General features: G+C 42.6%; 2 protein-coding genes across 11 annotated transcripts in view; one reads left to right on the top strand and one right to left on the bottom strand.

The window, feature by feature from the left end:
- SPIRE1 (spire type actin nucleation factor 1) overlaps window positions 1–23813 on the top strand; it is a 141048-nt gene extending 117235 nt beyond the window's left edge. For 2 of the 5 annotated variants that reach the window (XM_018039419.1, XM_018039420.1), the window contains 9 exons: window positions 706–878; window positions 5043–5133; window positions 11808–11950; window positions 13973–14146; window positions 17600–17737; window positions 18278–18348; window positions 18861–18888; window positions 18985–19121; window positions 20793–23813. In XM_018039419.1, coding sequence (XP_017894908.1) covers window positions 706–878; window positions 5043–5133; window positions 11808–11950; window positions 13973–14146; window positions 17600–17737; window positions 18278–18348; window positions 18861–18888; window positions 18985–19121; window positions 20793–21051 — 1214 coding nt within the window. In that variant the 3' untranslated portion in view covers window positions 21052–23813. The remainder of the gene's footprint in view (window positions 1–705; window positions 879–5042; window positions 5134–11807; window positions 11951–13972; window positions 14147–17599; window positions 17738–18277; window positions 18349–18860; window positions 18889–18984; window positions 19122–20792) is intronic. The other 3 variants (XM_018039421.1, XM_018039423.1, XM_018039424.1) reach the window with 2 other exon arrangements.
- The window catches only part of PRELID3A (PRELI domain containing 3A), a 53076-nt gene continuing 49804 nt past the window's right edge, over window positions 21111–24382 (bottom strand). For 3 of the 6 annotated variants that reach the window (XR_001297236.2, XR_001297237.2, XR_001297238.2), the window contains one exon: window positions 21111–23239. Coding sequence is in view for 1 of the 6 variants with exons in the window: in XM_018039427.1 (XP_017894916.1) it covers window positions 22229–22271 (43 nt within the window). In the remaining 5 variants the exon portion in view is untranslated. The remainder of the gene's footprint in view (window positions 23240–24382) is intronic. The other 3 variants (XR_001917151.1, XM_018039427.1, XR_001917150.1) reach the window with 2 other exon arrangements.

The following is a 24382-nucleotide window of genomic DNA, read 5'->3' as shown; positions in this document are numbered from 1 at the left end:
TCCTCTCCCCCTGTCCTCCGCACTCCGTGCTCGCACTGTGGGCCTGCCCCCGCCGTGCCGTGTGCTCTCTGCTCTGGCCTCTGCCCCACCCCCCACCCCCCACCCCCCGTCCTCTATAGTCTGTACTCCGAACTTTGTGCTCTGTATCCTGCTCCCACACTTCTTTCACTGCCTTTCCATCCAGATTTGAGCTTGGGATAATCTATATCAGCTTTATCAGAAGGAATGTATCCCAGATTCTGTGTGTTCATGTCTATATATGTATAGATAATTGGCTGTTTTTATTTTAGACTCAAACCACCCTCAGTCTTGCAGCCCCATGCCGGAGGCTTGTGTACACTGTCACTTCCATCAGTCCATCACTCACTCTTCAGAGGCTCAAGGGAACTCGAGCCTCCCTGGGCCTTTGGGAAGTAAATCAACTGGAGTTGGTTTTCTGTAGGATTTCTCCCAGTTATAAATTTTAATCTACACATATAGTGAATATATAGTTATTCATGGAAAAGTTTCCTTTATTTGAGTGTGACAGTTAATGTCAAATACACATGTGTTATATGCCCAGGTGTTACTGCGTGTGGCCTCTGTGCTGTCTGCATGACATAGGAATGCCTTTCAGCTCAGTGCAGGCGCTTGAAGACTCCTTTTCGTCCACTGACCACCTTTCTGTGCTTAGGGAAAGGTCAGCTTTTGCCTTTTTTTCCCCAGAGGTGACAACCACTGAATCTCCCAAGAATGTTGCAGAATCATCCATGGTGAATGGAGGTGTGGCGTCACAGCCTAGAGAAGGTGGGTCAGGAACCGCCCAGCAGGTGCCTGTGCCACGGAAGAAGCTCCTCAAAGCCCCGACGCTGGCTGAGCTGGACAGCTCCGACTCAGAGGTGAGGCCCACGCCTGTTCAGGGTCAGCCTCCATGGGCCCTTGTGTCGCTCCAGCCACTGCTTGCCCTCCCCCCAGTTTTCAGCCAGTATAATTCAGTCACTCAGTCATGTCCAACTCTTTGTGACCCCTTGGACTGCAGCACACTAGGCTTCCTTGTCCATCACCAACTCTTGGAGCCTGCTCAAACTCATGTCCATTGAGTCGGTGATGCCATTCAGCCATCTCATCCTGTCTTCCATTTCTCCTGCTTTCAGTCTTTCCCAGCATCAGGGTCTTTCCAATGAATCAGTTCTTCACATCAGGTGGCCAAAGTATTGGAGCTTCAGCATCAGGTCTTCTAATGAATATTCAGGACTAATTTCCTTTAGGATTGACTGTTTGATCTTGCAGTCCAAGGGACTCTGAAGAGTCGTCTCCAACTCTCACATGTATACGTGACTACTGGGAAAACCATAGCTTTGAGTATCTGGAACTTGGTCAGCAATGTAATCTCTCTGCTTTTGAATATGCTGTCTGGGTTGGTCACCGGAGAAGGCAATGGCAACCCACTCCAGTACTCTTGCCTGGAAAATCTCATGGATGGAGGAGCCTGGTAGGCTTCAGTCCATGGGGTCGCTGAGTCGGAAACGACTGAGCAACTTCACTTTCACTTTTCACTTCCATGCATTGGAGAAGGATATGGCAACCCACTCCAGTGTTCTTGCCTGGAGAATCCCAGGGACGGGGGAGCCTGGTGGGCTGCCGTCTGTGGGGTCGCACAGAGTCAGACACGACTGACGTGACTTAGCAGCAACAGCTAGGTTGGTCATAGCTTTTCTTTCAAGGACCAAACGTCTTTTAATTTCATGGCTGCAGTCACCATCTGCAGTGATTTTGGAGCCCAAGAAAATAAAGTCTGTCATTGTTTCCCCATCTATTTGCCATGAAATGATGGGACTAGAAGCCATGATCTTAGTTTTTTGAATGCTGCGTTTTAAGCCAGCTTTTTTACTCTCCTCTTTCACCTTCATCAAGAGGCTTTAGTTCCTCTTCAATTTCTGCCATTAAAGTTGGTGTCGTTTGCATATCTGAGGTTGTTGATATTTCTCCACGAAAACTTGATTCCAGCTTGTGCTTCATGCAGCCTCTCATTTTGCATGCTGTACTCTGCATATAAGTTTAATAAGCAGGCTGACAATATACAGCCTTGACGTACTCTTTTCCCAATTTTGAACCAGTCTGTTGTTCCATGTCTGATTCTAACTGTTGCTTCTTGACCTGCATACAAGTTTCTCATGAGGCAGGTTAGGTGGTCTGGTATTCCCATCTCTTTCAGAATTTTCCACAGGTCATTGTGATCCACACAGTCAAAGGGTTTAGCATAGTCAATGAAGCAGATGTTTTTCTGGAATTCTCTTGCTTTTTCTGTGATCCAGTGGATGTTGGCAGTTTCTGATGTTGATTTCTGGTTCCTCTGCCTTTTCTAAATCCACCTGGAAGTTCTCAGTTCATGTACTGTTGAAGCCTCGCTTGGAGAATTTTGAGCATTACCTTGCCAGTATGTGAAATGAGTACAGTTGTGTGGTAATTTGAACGTTCTTTGGCATTGCTCTTCTTTGGGATTGGAATGAAAAATGACCTGTGGCCACTACTGAGTTTTTCAAACTTGTTGGCATATTGAGTGCACACAGAAAGGTTTTGTTTTTGAACTAAGATTGTTAAAAAGGTAAATTATAGAGACAGATCTGAAACCCAAATCTAAGCGCAAAATCTTCATATCTCATAAACTTTCTAGTATTCCAACTAGCAGTATGAGAATGCCTAAATGAAAATAATTTAAACTGGAAAGGGGCTTAGAAATTGTGTTCAACATCATTACTTTGCAGTAAGAACACAGCCTAGTGGAGGTAGAGGCTCAGTTTACAAAGTCAGACAACAAAAAAGTAACAGAACCTCCGCCAAACTATGAATAGACCTCCCAGCACCCGGTCTGCTTCCACTGCTGTTTTTTTCTTTTCTCAAAATTGTTAATCTCAATGGGGTTTTTTTGGTCTATCTTTAATAACCTCTACTAGCCTGACCCAGGTAACATTGTAAAAGTCAAGATAAGCTTTGATTGGCACTATATCAAAGCTTTCAGTAGGGAAGCAAAGCTCAGGAGCTTTATCTGTGCCTTAACTGGGCGTCCTGTCAAGAAAAGGGAGATTTTCCTTCCTGCCCAGTGAGTTCAGTGCCCAGGCTTGTATCTGAGATGACTCTGGTGGCCTCAGAGACAGCCCCACCCTGGGAGCACAGCTGTGGGACTTCTGACAGTGATAGATATTTCTGACATGGGTGAGTGTCAAAGACTAGTATAATGCTGCTGTGAATAATGGAGCGCATGTATCTTTTCGAATTAGTGTTTTTGTTTTTTTCCGATACATACTCAGGAGTGGAATTGCTGGGCCATATGGTAGTTCTGCTTTTAGTTTTTTGAGAAACCTCCCTACTGTTCTCCACAGTGGCTGCAGTGATTTACATTCCCGCAGACAGTGTACAAGTGTTCTCACTTCTCCACATCCGCTCCAACATTTATGGTTTTTGTTTTGTTTTTGATGATAGCTGTTCTGACAGGTGTGAGGTGATAGCTCCTTGTGGTTTTGATTAGAATTTCCCTGGTAGTTAGCAGTGTTGAGCATCTTTTCATGTACCATGTTGGCCATCTGCATTTCCTGTTCAGAAGAATGTCTGTTCAGTTCTTCTGCCCATTTTTAAACTGTTTTTTCTTGATGTTGAATAAGATGAACTGTTTAAGTCCTATTTGTTTATTTTTGCTTTTATTTCCTATTTTAGGAGATGGATCCAATAAAACATTGCTATAATTTATGTCAATGAGTGTCCTGCTTTTGTTTTCCTCTGGGAGTTACCCCTCCCCACAGCGATCCCATGTCTCCTCACTGCTCTCAGGGGAAGCATTTCAGACCCTTGGGAAGGAGGGAGGCTGTGCAGCATGGACATGCCTTAGTAAAGTCAGCTGTAACAGTGGTTCTGGGAAGGTTGGTTGAAGGATGTACAGCGAGGATGGTTTCTGCTATTTCAGTCAGGAGCTCCCACCTCATAACTGCTGAGAAGTCCTGTATGTGACTTCTTTTTTCTTTTTGAGATACTCATAGCTTTTACTTCCTTTTGACCTGCCAGAAGCAGGAGATAAGCTAGTTCTCACTGACTTTTCTGGAGACCTGTACAATGTCCCGTGTATGACCTCTGGGTGAGGCTTGGCTGATGTCGCCTGGTTTGTTCTTGGCAGTGAGCACCAGGAGGAGGTGGCTGCTCAGACCGTCCTTGTGTGGGCTCTGTGGTCTACACGGCTTTCTTCTTCTCCTGTTCCTTGACTAGGCCCTTCGTAGTGGGGCTTGTTTGAAACTAATGCTTTCCACACTAAGTAGGTCAGAAAGGATTTTCACTGTTTGTCTCATATGATCATAGATTAATATATTAACCTAACTGTCTTCTATATTTAAAAATATTTAGCAGTTTTCTCTATGTATTACAGAATTGAGTTGTCTTCCAGTTAATATATATCTCCTGTCACATAGTAAGTAGTAAATTTTTCATGAATAAATATTGTACTTCACTTTGGTATAATCTAAAACAAATTAAGAAGGTCTCCTCACAAGTAATGGGAATTTAAATTTTATTTGACATAGTGCAGACATATTCTCATGAAATATTTTTTCATTCATTCAACAAATATTTATGCATTACTTAGTGGGATAGACTTGGTAGTAGGTAACAACAGTGAACAAAACACATCTACTCTGTAGGGGTTATATAAGTCTGTTAGTTTTTTAAATGTGTTAAATACTTGACTGATGATGTTAATCACCATTTGTTGTGTGCCGGGTGATGTGTTAAGCATTTTAAATGTGTTCTCAGATTTGTCCTTGTAGTAATACTATTGAAATTATGAAACTGAGATAAGAAACTTGCTCTGTGTCACATCACTGTAATGAGGAACAAAGCTGGAGCACACCCAGATATGTCTAATTTTAGATCCCTTCTAGTTTGTCTCCAACTTGCTCTGAACCTTGGACATTAAAATGTGGTGCCTCATGTTACCTCTTATGAGTGAACACTGCTAATGAGCATGAGAGCACTAGTGTCTAAGAGATCTGTCTCTCCCGCTTGCCCTGTGTCTTTTTCAGGAGGAGACCCTGCCCAGGTCCGCCAGCAGCAGCAGTGCGTCTCCCTCCTTCCTGGAAGATCCCTTCCTGGAGACTGTGTCCACAAGGAAGAGTGAGTATTTGTGGTACAAAGAACCAGTGTCAGATGCCTTAAAAAACATGTTTAACCTAGGAAAGGGAATCCCAAAGTGCCTTCTTGTCATTTGGGGTAACTAGTTAAAGAACCAACCCTGGAATTGTCCTGGTCAGGAGCAGAAATAATCATTTTTTTTCCTAGAATAACATCATAAGATAGGTCTAAACTGGTAATTAGGTCTCAGGTTCTCAAGTTATAGTAAACCAGTCACCTTTAGGTTTACGGATAATAGCTGTAGGGAGTAGGTCGGCCTGTGTGTACTTTTTGGAATTACCTCATTATCTAAATTTAAGCCAGAAGCCCTGAATAATCACACTTGTTATCATTCCTGCTACACACACAAAATACACCACACACGCTTCCCCCTTATCCACGTACAAGTACAGATAATAAAAACACCTTTATAACTCTTCAGGTAATAGGTTCTAATACAGAATCTAAAATGGAATGATTTTGAAAAGTACTATTGGCCATCTTTTTGAAATACTTACTTGGCTGTGTTGGGTCTTCACTGGGGCATGTGAGGTCTCCATGGTGCCATGTGGGATCTTTCCCTGAGGTGCAGCTGTCCAGTTGTAGTGTGTGGGCTTAGTTGCTCCAACGGATGGGATCTTAACTTCCCAAACCAGGTATTGAACCTATGTCCATGGCATTGCAAGGCAAATTCTTCACCAGTGGACCACCAGGGATGCCCCAGTGTTGGTAATCTTTTCATTTGTAAGATTAATATAAAGGATTAAAAATTCTATATTAGCAGGGAGGATTCTGGGAAGATGGCAGAGTAGAAGGCACCGTGTAGTCGTCTTCTCACCTACACAGTAACTGTAGCGGCAGAATCTGTCTGATATATTCGGAATGCTAGAATCTGCTGAATGCTTACAACTTCCAGGGGAAGATGGTGAATTGTGGTTAACTTCAGTAGATTTCAGCTCTTAGTGAGTGGCAGCCATTCATTCCCCTGTCCCTGTCCATGTGACAGGCAGCTGTGTACCGTTCCTGAAGCAGCTTGCACACAGTTGGCGGGGCCAAGACGGACAAAATGACCTGGTCCTCCAGATCTTGGGGCTCTGTATTCTGGTCACTGCTTCTGATTTCAGAGGTGCAGACAGAGGTAGACGGCTGTTGCTGAGCTGTTGTCAGCTTCCCCCTCACCCCTCCATATTTCCAGGGGATATGCGAGAATTGGAAAGTGACCATGAATGCCCAGGGAATGGCTCATCAAGGACCTGAGGAGATGTTAAGTTTTCATCAGGCTGATCTTCAAAGATCAGCCTTCAACAATAAGAGAAACAATGAATAGAGACAGTAACAAAACTCAGCAAACTCTGGGGAAGGGTAGAATCTAATTTCCAGAGTTACCACATTGATAAATTCAAATGTCCAGTGTTCAACAACAAATCACAAAGCACATAAAAAAACAGGAAAGTATGGCTCATTCAGAAGAAAAAATAAGTCAACAGAAACTGTCCCAGAACAAAAGGGAGGTTTATTTCTATAAGCATTTATGTTAAGAACAAGACTTGTGTTGAAAAACAGTATTTCAACAGGTAGTCGCACAATAAATGTTCTGGTTTTAAAAACGAGAATGATGTCAAATCAAAAAAATATATATAATTTGTAAATATCTTCTTTTGTTTTCTGGGTTATCTTTTCACTTTCTTTTTTTCACTTTTTATTTTTTATTGGGGTATAGCTGATTAACAGTGTTGTGACAGTTTCAGGTGAACAGTACAGGAGCTCAGCCATACATATGCATGTATCCATTCTCCCCCAAACTCCCCTCCCATCCAGACTGCCACATGACCTTGAGGAGAGTTCCATAGCACTCTGAAGCTTTCGATTGGAACATTTAGTCCATTTCCATTTAAAGCAATGATTAATATTTGTGCATCTGTGCTTAGTTGCTCAGTCATATCTGACTCTGCAGTCCCATAGACTGTAGCCCACCCGGCTCCCCTGTCCATGGTATTGTCTAAGCAAGAATACTGGGGGTATCTTCCCTTCTCCAGGGTATCTTCCCAACCCAGAGATCAAACCCAGGTCTCCTGCATTGCAGGCGGATTCTTTACAGGCTGAGCTACCAGGAAAGCCCGTTATTGGTATTTATTGATATTAATAGATATGTATGTACTGCCATTTTGTTCATTGTTTTGCAGTTGTTTTTATTTCCTTTTATTCCAAGAATAATCTTTTTCCTTGATGATTATCTTTAGTGTTATGTGGAGTCCTTTCTCTTTTCTGTGTGTGTATCTGTTATATAGGCTTTTGGTTTGTGGTTACTATATAGGTTCATATATTGACAGGTGAATATTTTAAGCTGATGACCTCTTACATTTAAACACATTCTAACAGTACTACATTTTTACCCTGCCACACACATTTTGTTTTTAATAATCGCATTTTACATTTTTATTTATATTTTTAGCTCTTTATACCAATTTATTTTATATCCATTTAATATATCATTTGGGACTGCCCATGGTCCGGTGGCTAAGACTCTGTACTCCCAAATGCAGGGGGCCCAGGTTTGATCCCTGGTCAAGGAACTAAATCCCACATGCCGCAACTAAGACCTAGCTCAGCCAAATAAATAAATAGTAAATATTAAAATATATATATACATCATCAAACAAAGTACAATAAAGTTTATAACTGGGTACATAACAAGGTAACTGTAAACAATTTAATACCACTGAATTGTATGTTTTAAAATGGTATAATTGGTAAATTTTTACAGTGTACAGTTGGGTAAGATGGTAAATATTATATGATCTTACTGCAATTATTTAAAATTTTACTAAGAAAAAACATATTAGAGTATCTTTAGTATATTGACTTCATTTTTTGTACATGTACATGTGGAGGTTTCAGTGGTTAAAATTCTTCAAATAGTATTTTGATTTACTTAAGGCAGATTACTAAAATGGACTGGAATGGGTGAATTTAACTCAGTTGACCATTATATCTACTACTGCGGGCAGGAATCCCTCAGAAGAAATGGAGTAGCCATCATGGTCAACAAGAGAGTCTGAAATGCACTACTTGGATGCAGTCTCAAAAACGACAGAATGATCTCTGTTCGTCTCCAAGGCAAACCATTCAATATCACAGTTATCCAAGTCTATGCCCCAACCAGTAACGCTGAAGAAGCTGAAGTTGAACGGTTCTGTGAAGACCTACAAGACCTTTTAGAACTAACACCCAAAAAAGATGTCCTTTTCATTATAGGGGACTGGAATGCAAAAGTAGGAAGTCAAGAAACACCTGGAGTAACAGGCAAATTTGGCCTTGGAATGCAGAATGAAGCAGGGCAAAGACTAATAGAGTTTTGCCAAGAAAATGCACTGGTCATAGCAAACACCCTCTTCCAACAACACAAGAGAAGACGCTACACATGGACATCACCAGATGGTCAACACCGAAATCAGATAGATTATATTCTTTGCAGCCAAAGATGGAGAAGCTCTATACAGTCAACAAAAACAAGACCAGGAGCTGACTGTGGCTCAGATCATGAACTGCTTATTGCCAAATTCAGACTCAAATTGAAGAAAGTAGGGAAAACCCCTAGACCATTCAGGTATGACCTAAATCAAATCCCTTATGATTATACAGTGGAAGTGAGAAATAGATTTAAGGGCCTAGATCTGATAGATAGAGTGCCTGATGAACTATGGAATGAGGTTCGTGACACTGTACAGGAGACAGGGATCAAGACCATCCCCATGGAAAAGAAATGCAAAAAAGCAAAATGGCTGTCTGAGGAGGCCTTACAAATAGCTGTGAAAAGAAGAGAGGCGAAAAGCGAAGGAGAAAAGGAAAGATATAAGCATCTGAATGCAGAGTTCCAGGGAATACCAAGAAGAGATAAGAAAGCCTTCAGCGATCAATGCAAAGAAATAGAGGGAAACAACAGAATGGGAAAGACTAGAGATCTCTTCAAGAAAATTAGAGATACCAAGGGAACATTTCATGTAAAGATGGGCTTGATAAAGGACAGAAATGGTATGGACCAAACAGAAGCAGAAGATATTAAGAAGATGTGGCAAGAATACACAGAAGAACTGTACAAAAAAGATCTTCACGACCCAGATAATCATGATGGTGTGATCACTAATCTAGAGCCAGACATCCTGGAATGTGAAGTCAAGTGGGCCTTAGAAAGCATCACTATGAACAAAGCTAGTGGAGATGATGGAATTCCAGTTGAGCTGTTTCAAATCCTGAAAGATGATGCTGTGAAAGTGCTGCACTCAATATGCCAGCAAATTTGGAAAACTCAGCAGTGGCCACAGGACTGGAAGAGGTCAGTTTTCATTCCAATTCCAAAGAAGGGCAGTGCCAAAGAATGCTCAAACTACGACACAATTGCACTCATCTCACATGCTAGTAAAGTAATGCTCAAAATTCTCCAAGCCAGTCTTCAGCAATACGTGAACTGTGAACTCCCTGATGTTCAAGCTGGTTTTAGAAAAGGCAGAGGAACCAGAGATCAAGTTGCCAACATCCGCTGGATCATGGAAAAAGCAAGAGAGTTCCAGAAAAACATCTATTTCTGCTTTATTGACTATACCAAAGTCTTTGACTGTGTGGATCACAATAAGCTGTGGAAAATTCTGAGAGAAATGGGAATACCAGACCACCTGACCTGCCTCTTGAGAAATCTGTATGCAGGTCAGGAAGCAACAGTTAGAACTGGACATGGAACAACAGACTGGTTCCAAATAGGAAAAGGAGTCCATCAAGGCTGTATATTGTCACCCTGCTTATTTAACATATGCAGAGTACATCATGAGAAACGCTGGACTGGAAGAAACGCAAGCTGGAATCAAGATTGCTGGCAGAAATATCAATAACCTCAGATATGCAGATGACACCACCTTTATGGCAGAAAGTGAAGAAGAGCTAAAAAGCCTCTTGGTGAAAGTGAAAGAGGAGCGTGAAAAAGTTTGCCTAAAGCTCAACATTCAGAAAACGAAGATCATGGCATCTGGTCCCATCACTTCATGGGAAATAGATGGGGAAATAGTAGAAACAGTGTCAGACTTTATTTTTTGGGGCTCCAAAATCACTGCAGATGGTGATTGCAGCCATGAAATTAAAAAACCCTTACTCCTTGGAAGAAAAGTTATGAACAACCTAGATAGTATATTCAAAAGCAGAGATATTACTTTGCCGACTAAGGTCCGTCTAGTCAAGGCTATGGTTTTTCCTGTGGTCATGTATGCATGTGAGAGTTGGACTGTGAAGAAGGCTGAACGCCGAAGAATTGATGCTTTTGAACCGTGGTGTTGGAGAAGACTCTTGAGAGTCCCTTGGACTGCAAGGAGATCCAACCAGTCCATTCTGAAGGATATCAGCCCTGGGATTTCTTTGCAAGGAATGATGCTAAAGCTGAAGCTCCAGTACTATGGCCACCTCCTGCGAAGAGTTGACTCATTGGAAAACACTCTGATGCGTTGGGATTGGGGGCAGGAGGAGAAGGGGACGACTGAGGATGAGATGGCTGGATGGCATCACAGACTCGATGGACGTGAGTCTGAGTGAACTCCGGGAGATGGTGATGGACAGGGAGGCCTGGCATGCTGCGATTCATGGGGTTGCAAAGAGTTGGACACGACTGAGCAACTGAACTGAACTCAGCAGATTACATCAAAAACAACAGGAGCTGACCTTGGTTATTATCTGTAATTGTTATTTGACCAGACCCATTAAATATTATAGAGACTCCATTAAATCACATGATGGATTTCTGTACCTTGATTGAGGGAAGTATATTCTGGTTTCTTTAGTGATTTATTGCTAGGACAGTCCAAGTGGATGGTCATCTCCTCCTCACTGTGCTGACTTTCACTGTTCCTCACCTTATTGTGCAGAGAATAGGAGGAAGGATGGACAGACAGACAGCAGAGTTCTGTGATGTCCTCCTGTGTTTCCACAATGTGAATCAGAGCCTGAAACATTGCCCCTTTAAACTCTGTCCCCAGATATTCCTAGACAGAGAAGCAGTGGCATATATAGTATTAACATTGAAGCTGAAACTTATTTTAAATAAAGCTTGATTTAAACTAAGGATAAAATGTCTTGATACACATCAAGAAGAAAGAGTTTTCATATTTTATCTTTTAAAAGGAATGTATACTTGACAGTTTTGGTATGATGACACAAACAATTTACATAATTTTCACATGCTTTTAAAATAAAACCCAAGATCTATTCCTTGAATTCTTTGCCCTTGAAATTGTTTATTGAATACAAGTCTTTTGCCCAATTTAAAAAAAATTTAAATAAAGCCTAAGACTCTCAATTGCAAAATTCTGTGGAAAATAACAGGATGGCATTTGTATTATGAATCTGAGACTCCATTTATGTTGCATTTTATGCATGAATTTGAATATTGAACACTTTTTCTTCTCCTTGCTATTTCAGTAGTAAGTTTATCTTGCAAAGATTATTCTATAAGTCTTCCAGGGTCCCCTAGGGGCCTCCAGTCCTAATGTTGATCACTCCAACAAAATCAATACTTCATGTTTGAATGCAGTTTGTCACATATGGCAGAGCGTTTTCTGTTAGAAATTTGAAACCTAATTTGCCTTTTTTTTTCCTTTATAAGAGAACTGATTTCAGTTTGGTTCATTCTATTTCTTCAGACCCTCCCAAGTTCTTGCCCATATCCTCCACACCTCAGCCTGAGCGACGGCAGCCACCCCAGAGACGACATTCCATTGAGAAGGAAACACCCACTAACGTGAGACAGTTCCTGCCGGCATCCAGGCAGAGCTCCCGGTCTCTCGTAAGTAGCCCACAGACTCTGCAGAGCAACTTGTAAGCAGTTAGAGACCTGGAATCATTAGTTTCCTTGAGAAGCTTCCAGAAGCTAGAATGAACTTTATAATAACCTTATTTGTTGTTATTAGCAGAAGAAAAGCAATCCTAAGAGTAACCAAGTGAAATCTGACATTCTTTGTTCATTTAAAGTACTTTTCTCCCCCGGAACACTTATTTATGGTTGAAAGTATGGATATTTATTAAAGAAACTCTTTTTTCCTTTCAAATGCCACTTAAAAATTGTTGAAACTAAACAGAAAACTTAGTGAAGTCTGACTACAGTAGACTCTTATTGAGGTAGATATCCAAAGGGAGAATTTTGATTCATAAAAATCCATTGTTAGTTGTTTTCAAGCATGTTTTGTGATACTGGAGTCACTGCAGATGTTTGGATGCGTTGACAGTTTGCACTGTTTTCCAGAGACGTCCAGGCTCACGTCATAGCTATTCACTTATCAGGCAGGGGATGTAGCCCACGAGGTCCTTGCAGGAAGAGGCAGCGGATCTGCCAGAGGAAACCTGCCTAAGTTCTTTCTGTCCCACTTGACTTCCCAAATACCTGCACTGTTGAGGTTAAACTTAAAATTAGCAGTGTAAAGACACTGTCAGATTAACTACAAGGAGTATTTGGCTGGTGCATGTGTGCTAAATTGCTTCAGTCATTTCAGACACTTAGCGACTCCCATGGACTGTAGCCCACCAGGCTCCTCTGTCCATGGGATTCTCCAGGAAAGAATACTGGAGTGGGTTGCCATGCCTTCCCCTAGAGGACCTTCCCAACCCAGGGATCGAACCCATGTCTCTTAACGTCTCTGGGGTCGGCAGGCATGTTCTTTCCCACTAGCGCCACCTGAGAAGCCCTATTGACTGGTGATAGAAACTTTACCAAGGAAGGCCATGAGGTGTCTTCCTGGCGTAGGGCAGCTCAGTGTGTATGGTCAGGCCATGAGCTGTTTTTGTGGAGGAGGAGAGCAAGGTACAACCAACGTGCCTTTGCGGAGAAGAGGCTTAGTGAGCAGGCAGGGGAGCCCAGGGTCTGTGCAAACTGGTATTTGTTCACAGAACTCCGCCCCCTCCGCCTACCTCTAGGTCCCAGCTGAGATGCGAGAACCTCCAGATCAAAATCCTGACTTTTCTTGCCCGTAGCTTATCATGGGAAATCCATAAAATCCCACTCCTTTATTGGCAGTGGTGTCTAGTTTTGTAAGTATTGTTTTTAAAAGTATGATTTAGCTATTTTTCTAAGAAAACACTGAATCATTTTGCATTTATAAGGTGTCAACTAAAGACAGCAGAAAAGTCTTTTGTTGTTACTGATTTTCATTTATATTGGACCTTCCCCCCTTTCCTCCTGGGGTTTCCCAGGTGGCGCTAGTGGTAAAGAACCCGCCTAACAATAATGTAGACATAGGAGATGCTGGTTCAATCCCTAGGTCAGGAAGATCCCCTGGAGGAGGGCATGGCCATCCACACCAGTGTTCTTGCCTGGAGAATCCAATCCCATGGACAGAGGAGACTTGGTGGGCTGCAGTCCATGGGGTTGCAAAGAGTCGTACACAACTGAAGAGGCTTAGCACCCTTTCCTCAGGATGTTGAAAGTGTACTTTTTTCGTCATTTGGTCAGATGACTGGGGGCAGCGCCCTCTGAGTAGGAAGGGGTGGCTGCTGGGTGTGTGTTTCTACTGTCATCTTGGGCCTGCATCCCGCAAACCTGTGTGGGAGATTAAGAGTTCACAGGACAGCTGAAGTGTTGCTGTGTGAACTCAGATTCTCCAGCTGTGACTTTGTGGTTGATTTCCTTTTGACACACATGGATGCAGATGATGGCCTGGAGACTCATGTGGAATCTAACATTAATGCCCTCCATGGTGTTTTTGTCTGTTTTTCTTTCATGTTCTATAATGGTTCTGTATCAGTCACTCATGTTCAGCAGTATTTTCTCCATTTCTTCTCCCCTGCCGTTCTCTTCCCCATACGTATTGTTCAGGTTCCAAGGATGACCAGAGCATGGCCAGCGCCGCCTTTCCGACCACTTTTTTCTACCCTCCAAACAGCTTCTCTGCTCGGCTCTCACCCTTTGGAGGCAGCCATGCTGGGGGTAGCAGGGGCTGTTTATTATCTGTGTGAGAGAGCTTTTACCAGCAGGTGGAGACACACCCAGGTTGGCCTCCTTCTGCGGGCTCTGGGAATTACCTTCCTCTGTCTCTGGTCCTGATGCCTCAGCTGCCGCACTCTGCACAGATTAACAGCTTAGATGGACACTTTGCTTCTGACCGTTGATTCCAATCTTTGGTAGATGCATAGATCACACCATGATCTCAAATGACAGGATGATAGTGAAAGGACAACAAACTCAGAATGCAGCAGCGTCAGGGAGCCTGTGGGCGGAGCTTCTGAGGGGCCTGATGGAAAGGCATTCCTGCCAGCCTCCCCCAGAAGCAGTCATCCACACTCAGCTGCCCAGCCAGGGAACCACAGGGATTCTTCCTTCTCTCCAGCTCCCGTACAGCTGTGTTATGATGGTCAGGATGGTTGTTACAAACATCCACCCTGCTTCCCTGTACAGAGAAATCAAGTTTTCTTTTATCGATGTGATTATTTAAAATACTCATTTTGTAGTCTTTGAGATTTTCACACAGAATACACTTTTTATAGAAAGTATAATTTCCAGACCTCAGTAGCATAAAAAGCCTTGGGACCATCTTCAGGCTTCCCCTGCGCACAGTGCAACCTGTGTGGCAGCAGCCCGCCTGGCTCTGGGGTCCTTCCTGTTGACCAGACCTGTTCTTGATAAGCAAACAGCTGCTAGATTCTTTGTTATTCTTTATTACCCATCTTGGTTCAAAAAAGAAACTGAATGTAAATGAGGTACAACAGATTACTTTCTCTTCATTTGGCATGAAATTCAGGCTCAATCCTGTTTTTTGTTTTTGATCTGGCCATGTGAGCACATGGTCAGATGCAGGAGTGGCATTTAGTACCACCCCTCCTGCTGTTTCTGAAGATCTCTGACATTTTGTTTTTATTTTCAACCCTCCCCAGTCTGTCTACTAAGTCTACAGATGACTTTAGATATATAATTTACCTTGAATTTTAAAGATGAACTTGAAAAAAGAGTAATTAAACTTAATATTTGCTCTTTTTAAGTGTGCTTTCCTTTGGTTTATTAAAAACTCAAAAGGCTGTTTTGGATAATTGTCAAATCTCTCCTACTTATTTATGAAGTTTGGGCTAACCAAAAACACTATAAAATGTGACTATTTCTGTTTCTCCAGCTCAGTAACAGATGACACACTGTGCTCTCTAATTCTGTGCTGGCTTAACTCCGACACCTTTTAAATGGTAAATATAACCAGAATATTTAACAGAAACCCAGCCATTTTAGTGACATATGTACAGTGAGTTCTAAAGGCACCACAGCTGCTCCTGTAGTATGTTGTAATCTCTGAAAATTTAAGATTTAGCTTCCCGTTTCTAAATTTGGGAACTACCCTGCAGCACAGAGCAGCCAGAGAATCAGAGTCTTGCTGCTCTGGCCCCTGGCGTCCATGCTGGGCCAGGACCCAAGTTCCATGCCTGCTGTAGCGTGACCGGCCCCTCATGACGGGGGACGGGGGCTCAGCTCAGGGTGGGGCACGAACCGAGTGCTCTTCACATTTTGCAGCATGAGGATCTCAGCAAGATCTGGGGTAATTTGGCTTTGGGGATGTTGAATCAATATTTTTTCATCAGTTGAAAAAAAATAATGAAAGCCAGTCTATAATTATTTATTTTCTTTCATGTTGCATTAAAGTTTTGTTGTCCTTGGGAAAGCACCAGATTTAAAACATTAGCATTTGACCTGATGGAAGCTATTTACTAAAGGATAATCTGCTTGAAATTCTAAAAAAAAGAACATGAACACCAAAAAAAAACCACCGTTTCTTATTTTATCTGACAGAGCAGTGGATTTGGGTATGGTTCAAAGCAGAAAGTTGAAAGTAGGCTCTGACTGAGCCCGTCTGTCTCTCGAGGCTGAGGAGAGGGCAGTGCCTGCTATCAGGGATGCAGCACATCTCACCACCTGTGTCACGTTGTAAGGTTGCCATCTTCCTAACAACACGGCCACCAATCTCCGGAGCAGTCTTCTGCTTGTTTGCTAGATTCGTATATAGGCAGTCATGCTCGTCACTGATGAATAAAGACGACTGTAAAGACTTCTTAACGACACGTCAGAAGCTGAGAAAAGTTGCTGTTCAGTGTGTGCAGCTGGCGCATTAGTCTGAGCACAGTTGTGATGTCCAGCACTCAGAGGCCATCGTGTCCCAGTGGACATACACACACTGTTCTCAGGGCCGAGCAACGCACAGTAAATATTGGACATGCCAACTGAAGCCTGTTATCTTTGACAGCTCTTCCTACTGAGAGAAAATTGTGTGATGGTGGGATTTTTTTAGTATTTAGACATTCTAGAGCACATGATATAATCTAATAAACTATCCTCCCATCCTCCAGATACTAAGCTGTTCATCTTAAAAATTCAACTGCAGGATCTTTTCTAAAACATTTTTAGCAAATTTAATCTTCCCTAAGTTAGCTTGAACAGAGATAATTTTGTAATGACTATAAGAAGCAGTAATTCTGCAAATTTTCTTTTTTTATAGTAAATGCTAATGTTTGTCAAGTTTGCAGCCTAGATTTTTGTTTTTGTTTTTCTCAGATTAGAAGACAGAACTGAATGTTAAATCTCCATGAATTGCATCCAGTCTCGTGCTTTCTTGTTTGGCTTGTCTGAGTCCAGAATGCCTGTGCACAGCACTGCTGTGTGTGTGGGTGTGAGTTCCAGTGTGTGCACACCAAGGGCATGGGTTTGTGAGGCCCACATGCTGTGGGCGCACAGGATGTTTCTGTCTTTCTGCTGGGTCCACAATCAGTGCAGGGCCAACTGGGAGCAGGCAAGAGGCTCTTTATTCAGTGGGATCAGTTACATCAGCGTCATCCTCCACAATCCCGTATGGAAAAGTGACAAGGGCTCTGGAGTGCATGGGGCAGCCCAGCACCGACCTCCGGGTCCAGTTCACTGACATCATTAGGAGTTTTCAGGCTGTGCTGATGTAACTTACCACTAAATAACGTTTCTCAGTGTCAGTTACTAACCATCTTCTTTGGGCTGTTCTGGGTACCACAAATCAGTGTTTAAAACTGTACCAGTACTATAGATTTGCTGTTTACCTTTGAGCAGATAGTATACAACAGAAAGCTACATATTATCTTTGTGTATCAGAAGAAAATGGACATAAATTTGGTTTAAAGCAGCAACATTTCCCCCAGATTTCAGGACACAGATACTCAGCTCCCCTTCAGGGACTGGATGTTTGAGATGCATCTGAACACACACGAGAAACTTCTGTTACCGGAGGTCTTGGTCGGCTAGTGCTACCTGGGACCCGGCAGTCTCCTGTTACCATCTGGGTGTGATCAGAGATTGTGGTCCCCAGAGTGAGCCAGCTCTGCCCCAGGGTTTCCTGGGAGCCTCTTTCTTCTTTGGAGCTACTAACCAGGGCCCTGAAGTGGAGGGGACATGACCTTGCTGGAGGGGGTGGGGCTTCTTGCTCACATGGATTCTGACTTTCAGGAGGAGTTCTGCTACCCGGTGGAGTGCCTGGCACTGACCGTGGAGGAGGTGATGCACATTCGTCAGGTCCTGGTCAAAGCAGAGCTGGAAAAGTACCAACAGTACAAAGATGTCTACACAGCTCTGAAAAAAGGAAAGGTAGACAGCCCTTTCCAGTTGGCGGGTCACGCAGGCACTATCTGCTGCCAGGTGGCACGGGGCTTTGGGGGCTCCAGGGGCCAGAGGCTCACCCTCTGCCAGGCAGTCCCTGTTCCCTTGCTTACAGAAGTGAGTATTTCTCCCATAGAAATAGAAAGCCATAAGGTTTAAAACCACTATAATAAATAATGGTGTGCCTTCCTAAAACCAGGTCTGCTCTTAGTTGTTAAATTTTTTAAAGATTATTGAGAAAATATATTTGAGAAACACAGGACACTTTTTTAGAATCTTCAGATAGCTTCCATGATGGCAAGACCCTTAAGAGCTGTGGCCTTTTTCTCCCATTTAAAAGTAGAATTATAATCAAATACAGAGCCAGATTGTAACTGTCACAGAATCAAACTTGGTAAAAGGGTCTTTAAGTACTCTTCTCCCTTTGTCTACTAAGATTTTCCACATATAAATACGTGTTTAGATGTACAAATTAGGAAATTTACTGTTAGCAATTCTTTTTTCTCCTTTAAAATTTCTGTTTTTTAGCTTTGCTTTTGTTGCCGAACCAGAAGGTTTTCCTTCTTCACCTGGTCTTATACCTGTCAGTTCTGTAAGAGGTAAGGCTTTTTGTAATTGATGACAGTAGTCAAGGAAGCACTTCCACTGTTTCATCATTTTTCTCACAGGAACAATAGTAGAAATAATCCAGTGTTATCATGTGCCATGCTTACGAGTTACAACAGCAGTTGCTTCAACAGTGGATGGTTATTTGATATTAAGCCTGGAAATTTTTTCTCTGCATGTGTTTCTTTTATGTATTCAAGATAGTTCTAATAATAATATGTTATGTTAGAACAGAAAAAAATAGATGTGACTCTCAGGTGAACCCACAGTAGACAAGAAAATCCCAGACATTAAGTTGATCCTTTCATGGGACATAGCATTAAGTTTTACAGACTGATGGTCTTTTTGGCAAGCCAGTTGTATCAGTTTGTTTCATTCTGGTAGAAGAACTGGAGTTTGGGGGACCAACTGTAGACAGGTAGAGGCATGCAACCTTTGGCTTCTCTTAACTCTCCAGTCATATCCATGGAATCACGCCAAGTAACCCTTCTGATTTTGTATACAGGCCGGTGTGCTCACAGTGTTGCAAAAAGGTAAGCCGAGCTCAGTAAAGTCACAGCTTGTGCTGATTTCAGTGACTCTGCCTCTCCAGCAGTCCTGCTCATTCTCAGTTTTATTTGGGATCATAGATGCGGCTGCCCTCCAAGCCATACTCCACCCTTCCTATCTTTTCACTGGGACCGTCTGCCTTGCAGAGAGGGGAAAGCTGTATGAGGCCAGAAAAACCCTCCACTGGCCACCATCGGCCACTTCGGAGCATTGCCAGGTGAGCAGGAGGCCTGGGTCTCCAAAGTGTCCTTTGTGAAAGAAGAAAGGACTTTCAAGGACTGTGGTGACATGGTGGGATATTGGCTTGAGGCGGGGCACATGGGTGGGTTGGTTTTAATAGTTTTGACTTATACAACTCTCCAGAAGTAGCATGTCAAGGATAATGGCTAGCTCCTTGAAAGACACAATCTCCTAGTTTAATATTTTTTCTACTTTGGAAATAATTACTTTTATGTATCCTTTAAAAGTCATCTTTGAAACTGTCCTTTTCAGTGGAGTTGAAAACTTGCATGTAAGAGTCTAATCTTTCTTTCCTTTAGTTTTGAAAAAAGTATTTTTAATCCTGTGTTTATAGTGGTCTGCAATAGATGACTTACATTCCTAACATAAAGACAGAAATAAAGCTTTATGCCAAGAGCTGGCATTTTAAAAGGAAAACATGTGTGGGTATCAGTCACTTTGTGTTCAGGTTAGCGTTGGTCTTTAAGAAAGACAGGAGGAAGGCAGATCAGCTCAGGTTCCAAGGTGGCAGGGCCCAAGGGGCAGGGTTTTACACACCCCTCCATCTGTGACGGACCCTAGAATTGGTGCCAAATGCTGGATGGTGGCCATTCAGCATGTCAAGGCCTGTGGACAGTGAGGTGAGGGAGTTGGAAGCTCCTCAGACCTGTGTCTGAGGCTTCTGCCCTATGCTCAGCCCCTCTCCTGGGCTCTTGAGTTTGGGCTGCTGTCCATGGGCTCAGGACAAGCAAACATGGCTGCTGTTCTTTCCTCTACTTAATTCTGCGTTCCTGTTTGGTTTAATTAAAATATGAGTAGATGATTCCTAGTTAATTTCCAAAAACTATCCAAAACATTTACGGTGATGTTGGTCTAGTTAACTCCAGCTCTCTGGAATCCAAATAGTCACCTGCTGCTGCTAAGTCGCTTCAGTCGTGTCAGACTCTGTGACCCCATAGGCGGCAGCCCACCGGGCTCCCCCGTCTCTGAGATTCTCCAGGCAAGAACACTGGAGTGGGTTGCCATTTCCTTCTCCAATGCATGAAAGTGAAAAGTGAAAGGGAAGTCCGACTCTTCGTGACCCCATGGATTACAGCCTACCAGGCTCCTCCATCCATGGGATTTGCCAGGCAAGAGCACTGGAGTAGGGTGCCATCGCCAAAGACAGTTGCTGCGGTTAGGGAGGTATATTTGATAAATATGAAAATAAGAAAGCTAGTCCAAAGATAATTTTTCAGGTTGTGTCATAGGATTAAGATAAATTTACTTCAGTTTTCTGACCTACCATCAAGAGTTAAGTAATGTTCATTAACCATGACATGGGGTCACTGAGAAAGAACTTGAAGTTTGCATAATCAGTGGGGCATTAGCAACACGTATTTCAGTTAGCATTCATGAACTGTGTGCAGTAGGTGAATACTCTGAATATCCTATTTTATAAAAATTCTATAAGGGGTACTAAGATTCTTAATAAAACATGTTTCCTGGTTTTTAAAAAATATTTTGAATGTTGTCACCAGTTATAACTTCTTTAGATGAATATGACATGGGCCAATCACCACCTATTCCATCATATTTTGGCAATAAATTTGCTTTTTCTACATGTATTTTCTTAGTATTGCAGTAGAATTCTTAAACAATAATGGATATTTTAAATGTTTTTTTCAAGATTGTCCTCAAAATCCAAGTCTGTGGACAAATCAGATGAAGAACTCCAATTTCCTAAAGAGCTGGTGGAGGACTGGAGTGCTATGGAGGTGTGTGTGGACTGCAAAAAGTTCATTTCTGAGATCATCAGCTCAAGCCGCCACAGTCTGGTGTTGGCCAACAAGAGAGCTCGATTGAAGAGGAAGACGCAGTCCTTCTATGTGTCCTCAGCAGGCCCCTCAGAGTACTGCCCCTCAGAGAGGACCATCAGTGAGGTCTGAGCCCTGTGCCTTCCTGTGGGAGTTACATTCCTGTGAGGACACTGAGTGGGCTGTCACTGTCTCCTCACCGTGGTTAACAGGCTTGGGTTTGCATGAGAATCAGGGTTTTGCTGTGTCGCATTGTTCCACAGACTAAATGCTGTGTTCATGTCAATTGATAACACATGACCAGTCACCAGTTGCTCATCTGTACTAAGAGGACAGTAGTTTGAAACTTGATTTTGTGTGATTATAGATTTGGAGGCCAGAAACTTTCCTTAGTTCTTTACTGTGCCTGAAATAATGTTCTAAGGCAGAAAGGTTCTCGTGTGAGGAATCAGTCTAGCACAGGCTTAGAGGCCAGCACGGTCTAAGCAGTAAGTCATATTGGCATTTCCACTGACAGTGTTCCTACCTGATGAACACAGACCCCTGGAGGCCTCACAGCACAGAACTTGCAAGGGTTTGCTTGTGCGTCAAACTGGTTTTAAGTTATTGTTGCTCTGAGACACTTGGGAAGGGCTCTCCACTGCCTCCCAGGACAAAGCATCTGAGCTGTAGGCCTAGGGGGGTGCCTGTGTCCCTGGGCAGCAAGGCAGTGTCCCCTGAGCAAGTGCTAGGCTGTCCTTACCTTGAATGTATTAAAACAGTTACTAGTAGTTCTATATTGGAGGTCTAAGAAAAGTTTTTTGGCATCATGGGACAAAAAGGCAGGCTAAAAGTTTGTCCAGAAGCTCAGTACTTTGGCCTCTTAGAAGAAGGGCTGTGAGCACCCACCTTTCCAGCAGCAATTTTCATAACTTTACAGTCTCACCATCATGACTGAATTAAGCCACAATTTGGTACGTAAGGTCTCAAACTGAAATTTATTTTTATAAATGAATTTTAAAGGAAAACCATGGTCTAGTCTTTTAAAATTACTAGAAAATTAACCTGCTGATAAGCTTTTTGGATGCTTTTTGCACACATTTTCCTTGTAAGCGACTTGAGTGGGTAGGGTGGGCTTTGATGAAGCCAAGCTGGAAGCAGCACCATACACGTGTCATTTCTCAGCTGTGTGGTCCATTCCGTGGCATCTCTCTCTGTGGTTCTGGTTGGCTCAGTGGTGACCAGTCACATTCATAAGCCTGGTTAATGAGCCAGGCCGCTTTCTGACACTCTGGGACACGTCTGCAGTCAGCACTGGAGACAGCACTGCTCACCAAAAGGCATGGCAGTCACTCCACGCCCCCTCAACATTTCTATAGGAAATTAACAGTAATACCTCAGAACTGCTCTGGTAGTGGTTTTTCATAGTTGAAATTTATAAGTTAGTAAATTGCTTAAAATTACTTACACTTACAAAATAAACTTTACCAATTGACTTAATTAATGCATGTTAACAATTTGTATTTGCATGTAAAAGTGGGCCACCAGAAAACCCTGATTATGGAAATATTTACTGTTTCCAAGAGGCTCATGTGAGAGCTTAAAATGTTACATTGAGTGAATCTTGTTTGTACAGTTTTCCAAGGGACAGTTTCAACTCTAGACCCTTGATGGTTTGGCCTGAGTCTCTAGACCATCCCCAGGACAGGTGCAAGGAAGACAGTGAGAGGGGTGGGGGTGGGTGTTTGTGTCCATGGGAAAAACAGACCCAGGAGAGAGTGCTTTTTAAAATAATGGCTAGTTTATAGGTGTTTCTAAAATACAAAAAGCTAACCCCTCCCCCCAAACGAGAATCCCATTCACATGGCAAAATCTAGCCCATGTGGTCCTTGACTTCACTGCTCCAGGTCTGTGACACTGTTCAGCTACTGGGACATTGTGAGCGGCAGGTTTCCATGGGACAGTATGCACAAAGAGTAGAAAAGGGCACGCGGCACAGCTGAGATTGTAGAAATCAAATCCCCGCACTCAATCCTCCCGCATCCATGGCCTGTGTCTGGCACCTCAGCCAAACTGGATAATTCCAGAGAGACATCCACTGCTGGCCTGTGGGGCATGCTTTCACAGTCCTTAGCCTTTCCCCCCGCCCGCCCTTGTTCTTGGGATCCCAGATTGGTCTTTGTGCTGCTTCTGGCACGCACTTCTGAAGTCTGACGACAGCGTCGCTGGCTGGCTGGCTGTCCTCAGGTGGAATCTGATGTGTGTCTGTGTGCTGGCCTCATTCTCACCCTCTTACTCCAGGCTGAGAACACTTTCATTTCACTTCTCACAGTTTAACTTTCTGTCAGTGTCAGGAAAGATAGCAAAGCTTGTAAATACTGTAATATATTTATTGATATCTGGAGGGCATTCATTCAGCGGACAGTGAGAATTAACTCTCCCAACACAAGTAAAAGTTAAGTACATCAACTTAATAGTCTCACTAGATTTCAAGTCTTAAGCCTTTCAAATTAAACCAGAAAGTTGTCATGTAGGAGTTTTTAAAATGATCTTACATTTGATGAGATCCCATGATCTCATAAACTCACATCATGTGGTCAGCACCGTAAACTCATGCCATGAATTTTTTAAGACTCTTATTTTTCTAACTGTATTAATAAATGTCAGACTGGATTTTAGGTGTCACATAGGAAAGTTTTAAATTATATTGCTATTTGCTAGCGCAAAATAGCAGACAATTTTGTACGTGGAGAACTGTTGAAGGGCCATGGAGAAATGTGTACACGTTGACCTGGCTTCTTGCGTGTATAAAGTCCAGGCACTGCTGGCATTCAGCGTAACATGACGCTACCAAACATTTTCCATTAAAGTCTTTTAAAATTTATTGAGGAGAAAATAAATGACTTTCCATCATATGTTACGTGTGGAGTTCCTATTATAAAATGGTGCTATCTTTTGGTGACTAGCTGTTTGAAACCACCTACGTTGGAAACACAAAATACATTTATGTGACATCAGCAGTTTATGATCAGCTTGAGAAATACAACCTGTAAGAACCACACTGGGAAAATAAATGAAAATGAGCTGCCACTGTAACTCTGCTGAGTCACCAAGCAGCCTGCTTCCTTTGTCACCTTGCAGGGTAGGAAACTAAAATCTACAGATAATTTGTCTCCATAGTTATACAATATTTAGAAAGACAAAGCTTTTTTTTTTCCTAAATAGAATTCTTTATGGTATGTGTTCTTATAATGTCCCATGAAACAAAATTTCTTGTTGTAGCTCTTAAAGGCTTGAGTTTAAACCCAGAATGAATTTAAGAAGGTTCTGTCTTTATGTCAATTAAAGAGCATCCTTGGCCTTTTATGTGCCTTAAACCTTAGGTGATACTGAGTGTGATATTAATCCATTACTTATTTGCCAGATGTATGATAAGACCTCAGCTCGTAATCCACATGCTCACTGACTTGAGTCCAGGGCACAG

Source organism: Capra hircus, chromosome 24, assembly GCF_001704415.2.
Source record: "Capra hircus breed San Clemente chromosome 24, ASM170441v1, whole genome shotgun sequence".
In the NCBI taxonomy this organism is placed as follows: domain Eukaryota; kingdom Metazoa; phylum Chordata; class Mammalia; order Artiodactyla; family Bovidae; genus Capra; species Capra hircus.
The sequence above is the reverse complement of the archived record's forward strand: the minus strand, read 5'-3'. Positions and strand labels throughout refer to the sequence as shown.